This window comes from Magallana gigas, chromosome 9 (assembly GCF_963853765.1).
Source record: "Magallana gigas chromosome 9, xbMagGiga1.1, whole genome shotgun sequence".
Taxonomy (NCBI): Eukaryota; Metazoa; Mollusca; class Bivalvia; order Ostreida; family Ostreidae; genus Magallana; species Magallana gigas.
In genome coordinates, this window is record NC_088861.1 from 3,546,172 (window position 1) to 3,551,199 (window position 5,028).

The window sequence follows — 5,028 nt, forward strand, 5'->3', positions numbered from 1 at the left end:
AAATGTAATACTACACCAAGATAATGCACCTGAACATACGGCAGCTTCCACGTGTTTTGAAATCGAACTCATAGGATTCGATCTTCTAGGACACCCGCCATATAGTCCGGATCTTGCTCCCATGGATTTTGCAATTTTTCCATTCATCAAATCACAGCTAAAAGGAGTTACATTTGAGGATTCTGATGAACTTTAATATGCAACTCAAACCATTGTATCTAAGATCGACAGTAAATGGTATTCAGATGTGTTCGATTCATGGCTAAGAAGGAGTGAGAAGTGTTAGCAGTCAAAAGTGACTACGTTGAAAAGTAACAGAAACCAACGCGCTACGTACGATGTTATAAAAACGTCGTGTTAATTAAAGTCAGACTAGGCCGTGCAGTCTGTACATGCAATGTTTTTGTAGTGATAACTACATTATAAGAATGTACATTGCTCTGATTTTTATACATATGCATTATCATAGTCTATTTTAAAATATTTTTATACTTTCCTAAATAAAGCGTCGTTATTTAAAATGAAATTACATGTATCAACAAACTTTTTGGACAACCCTCGTATATATTTTATACATTTTGTTACTTTAAGTAAAGTTTCCAAATCAACACAAAACACCTAACCCAAAGCAATAACAAATCTAAATATATTTAATGTGATCAAGTAAAATGTATGTGAACATTCATGTTAAATAAAACGTTTTATGAGTCGAGTTAAATTTATATTTAACTTCTTTTTAACAGTTACATGTTATCAATTGTACGAGGTCTTATTCATAAAAGACTAAATCGAGTTCATGCATTATAATAATCAATATAATATGTATTCGTTTAGATTAGTACAAATTTAAAATGTACCTGAAAAATATCATCGAAGTATCTGCATGTATTGTTTTTTGTAAGATCAAGTTTTAATCGAAATACTTAGATGACAAATCAGTAAATACCTTTGAAGATAACATGATTGTAAGGTGATGTTTGGTCAAAAGTAGTGTTTTACAAGAAAGTTCTTATTTCAGTTATTATTAGTTGTAAACTTTTTAGAACAACATTAAGATAAAGCATTTGCATTAGATGTACCTGTAAATGCGAAGCAATTTCATTTTCTCATTTTATACATGTGTATATCGGAAATTTTGATGTGAACAGGTGTCGGGAATCAACATAACACATTGATTTTTCAATTGTATTCATACATGAATATGATGGTTCTTTGGAAGACATATATACTTCACAACAAAAACAGATTGATTTTCTCGTTCAGCAGGTTTTTGAACTTTCTTAAGAGAGTAAAATCGGAGAATCGATATTGATGACCTGAAAAAAGAGAAAAGAAATCGATTGTTTACAGTGTCGGACATAAAACAATTTTTGTGTCTATGGAGCATCAATGGTCTGTAGCACTTGACCAAGAGACTTACAAAAAACACGGCTGAAAAGGACGATCAAAGCGTTTTCAGAAAACGTTTGTTCATTTATTTAAAATGTAAAACATTATCAAATTGAATTGCTAAAACATATGTCAAAAACACTTGTAATTCATTTAAGAAAGTAACCTGACATATTTAGCAATCAACTTCACTTCCTTATTAAAAAAAACCAATGCTACCCCTTTCGCAAACAACATACTTACTCAAAACTAATCTGGTTGCCTTTTCATGCATACATGTCGCAAGATTTCCCCAAATCGGGCGCCTCCCACACACTAGTCTTCGACACAGTCGTAACTAACGTTGGTAATGGTTACCACAGCACCACAGGAATTTTCCTGGCACCCGAAACAGGTGTTTATGTTTTCAGTTGGTCCATGCGGTTGTTTAATGGAGAGTATCATAGAGCAGAGCTAATTCATAACTATCAGGTGATGGGCGTGGCCTATCTGTATGCCCCTACTGGAGATCACACGGTCAGTGAAACAATTGTCATCCAGGTAAACCAAGGTGATGATGTATACCTCAGAACACAAGTCGGTGACAATAATGGAGATATTGAGAGTGGGAGTGGAGGACGTTCCATTTTCTCTGGCTGGAAACTGAACTGATTCAACATGGTTCACCAAACGGTTCCTTGCAAACTAATAAACTTTGAAATAGACATGAATGCGTCTTTTTTTTATCTTTTATATAATTATTGGTCATTTGTTATACTAATTTTTGATTATTATCGTAATTTGATAAATGAAAAGTATATATTTTGGTGTTGAAGTTTATAACGGGATGTTAAAAAAAACTATAAGAATATTTTTTACCATGCTTCCTAATACTTTTTTTTAAAAAGCAGTACACGAACATATATATTGTGTCCGTACGACGCAATTTTCAATTACCTTCATAACATTACACCAAAGTCAACGAGATTATTGCAATCTATACAGTTTAATTGTTTGTATCCGGTGCATGAAATTAAAATGATTTATCTTTTTTCAATCAAGATGTTTAAATCCAATTTTCTTAAGGTCAAGATCTTGTGGTGACTAAATTGGAAGGATTTCTTTAGTACTTGATATATCCTGATGTATTCTTTTTTTATCTTTACCTTAGTAGAGGGCTTTTGCAGGTCCAATTCATGTTAAAAATAAAAAAAATGATCTTAACATTCAATTCAAAATCACGAAAAACCACTCCCAAATTGATATTCAGTCCATGAGGTTATTATCTACAGGTACTGTGTTTACAGAGATTGTAGGCATTCTGGATTTATTTATATTTTGATATACAGAAAATGGTCTGCAAATTTCCTACAATATTTTTGGGGTGTTTAGTATAAAATGACTGTTTAAATCAAAATAGCTTTGCTACCGTAAGAGTTAAGCTTCTATGCATTTTACTTAAAACATCTTTTTATCAAGCATTATTAAAACAAAAATCTTTAAGCGTTTTTAGATTCTAGATCTTGACCTTATGATATCGTCCAGTGTTAAAGTTAAAAAGAATATCTTTTAATAAAGCTTATTGCTATAATTGCTGTTGTTATTATTGAAAAAAAAACCCTATATGCATTATACGGAAGATATGCTATCATTGTCACATTTCAGTATAACTTATCAAAATTCTGTTTGGAATTATTGAGGTGAAATGTGTTGTTATCTAATATTGCAGCCGACAGCTGTAAACTGTAGTAGGTGTCAAATCACCAAGGTCGATTTGAAGTCTATATATATTCACAAGCAGTGTCCAATATTGATCTTATTTACGCATATATGTTTATTAACTAATTCCTTTTTATTGTCATTGTATATGTTAAATGAGACATTATTGAACAATTAACCTCACGCGATGCGTAAAAAATTTGTATTTTACATGACTGTTCGATTGTATTCTGTGCCTAATAGGTGACACCTTTTTATTTACTTTGACTACTTTGCATATATTCACAGATGGTGAAGCAATTGATCCGGTATATACCTAGAATTTTTCTTGCATTACTGTGGAATTATTAAAATTCGTGGGGGCCAATTTTTGTGGATTACGGAAATTTTACAGGTTCGTGGGAACGTAATTTTGTGTATTTTCTTATGTCTACAAAAGAAGATATGACTTTATATATTATATTTATAACCCAAAAATAAAAAAAATTCGTGGCGGATTTTAATTCATGGTTGAGAGGTACCCACAAATTCCACGAAAATTGGACCACAACGAAATCTAATGATTCCACAGATTACAGCCCATGTTACTGAAAAACCACAATTGTTAATTTTAACAGAAAGTAGTTTATAGACAATATTTTGTTTAAATAAAGAGCTTACAAGTAGATAAAGATAAAGCTGTAGTACTGTTTAAAAAAAATAATACTTGGACAGATAATAAAATCTGTTCTAAACATCGATGCAACGTTTTCAAGCCTTAATTCTTTTTATTGTAATACATTAAATACAATGCAAAATAACTATTTAATCAAACTCTTTAAGATGCACGTGTATCACCGCACTTAATCATCACACTGATAATTTCTGTCTCATCTCTCTAAAAGTTAGATTCAGAACTAAGCCTATTTGTAGAAGGCCAGGATTTGTTGTGAACATCCAGTGATATTTCTTAGCGTGTTTGGCACTATAGGCAAACATTTCAACAGCCTTTGCAAAATTCTTAACTTTCTTATGACAAATACCGATAATGTTATAAGTCAGAAACGATTTGTCATTGTGTTCGTCATCGTAAGAGATGACAGACAAGTTTGACAGAGCCTCCATTGTTAGAATATTATCACAACACCTTTCAAAACACAAAAACATTAAGAAATACAAGTAAACCAAAGCTGGTACCGATATCACTCTTATTTCAGGGTGGTATGTCTCAATCTCTAGGTCAATGGCAGCTGGCCACAGGGAAGTGGATCTGATAATTTCAATGTCGGTCATAAATCCCTTCCTCATTTTCATGGACAATGGGATAGAATCTTTGAAAATAGCATCTTGGTAAAGCCTAAAACGACTTGAATTGTTTGAAAGGTGTGGCAAAGTTCGTAAATAAACAACAAAAGGCTGAATTTCACGAAGAATTGCATCGGTAACAATTATGCACTTCCTATCTCTATTCAAGCAAAAATACAGAGTAGCAAGGGACAGTTTTCCACTAGTTACATCTATTGAGCACCAAATTGTGAGAAATGCCTCTGAGAGACAGAGCACGCGATACTTTTCTTTATTTGAGTCTAAGTGTTAGCCTATTCGGAATGCTATTTTGCCAGCAGCATTAGCTACCCCATAATACATTTGTTTTAAGAAACTGCTTTGAAGATCACTCAAACTCTCAAATGTATATGTATTTTCAAAGATTCCTAAAACTCGAAGAGCTCGAGGAAAAAGTATACTACTAAATTCCCCTATGCTTTTTAAAAACACAAACTCGCACCTTGTCATTAAATCATTTGAACTAATATCTAGAGAATCGATTGGTGGAAGTTGTACCACAGATGTAACTTTGATAATTTTCACGAAAGATAGACATCCTAATAACTCTCGTAAAACTTCACCTTTTATAATTAAAAGTCTTTCTAGAATTCTTGATTTCTGTAACGGTCTTAAATT

The 5,028-nt window shown here is 32.3% G+C and overlaps 1 protein-coding gene across 1 annotated transcript; it reads left to right on the forward strand.

The window, feature by feature from the left end:
• The first annotated feature begins 1,665 nt into the window (after positions 1 to 1,665).
• LOC105317575 (complement C1q-like protein 4) lies at positions 1,666 to 2,040 on the forward strand. The gene has a single exon (XM_066071441.1). The coding sequence runs from the start codon at positions 1,666 to 1,668 to the stop codon at positions 2,038 to 2,040; it is 375 nt and encodes a 124-aa protein (XP_065927513.1).
• The last annotated feature ends 2,988 nt before the right edge of the window (positions 2,041 to 5,028 follow it).

Bases quoted from the DNA above. Each gene is read 5' to 3' on its own strand.
- LOC105317575 (XM_066071441.1), top strand. From the start codon at position 1,666: ATGTCGCAAGATTTCCCCAAATCGGGCGCCTCCCACACACTAGTCTTC.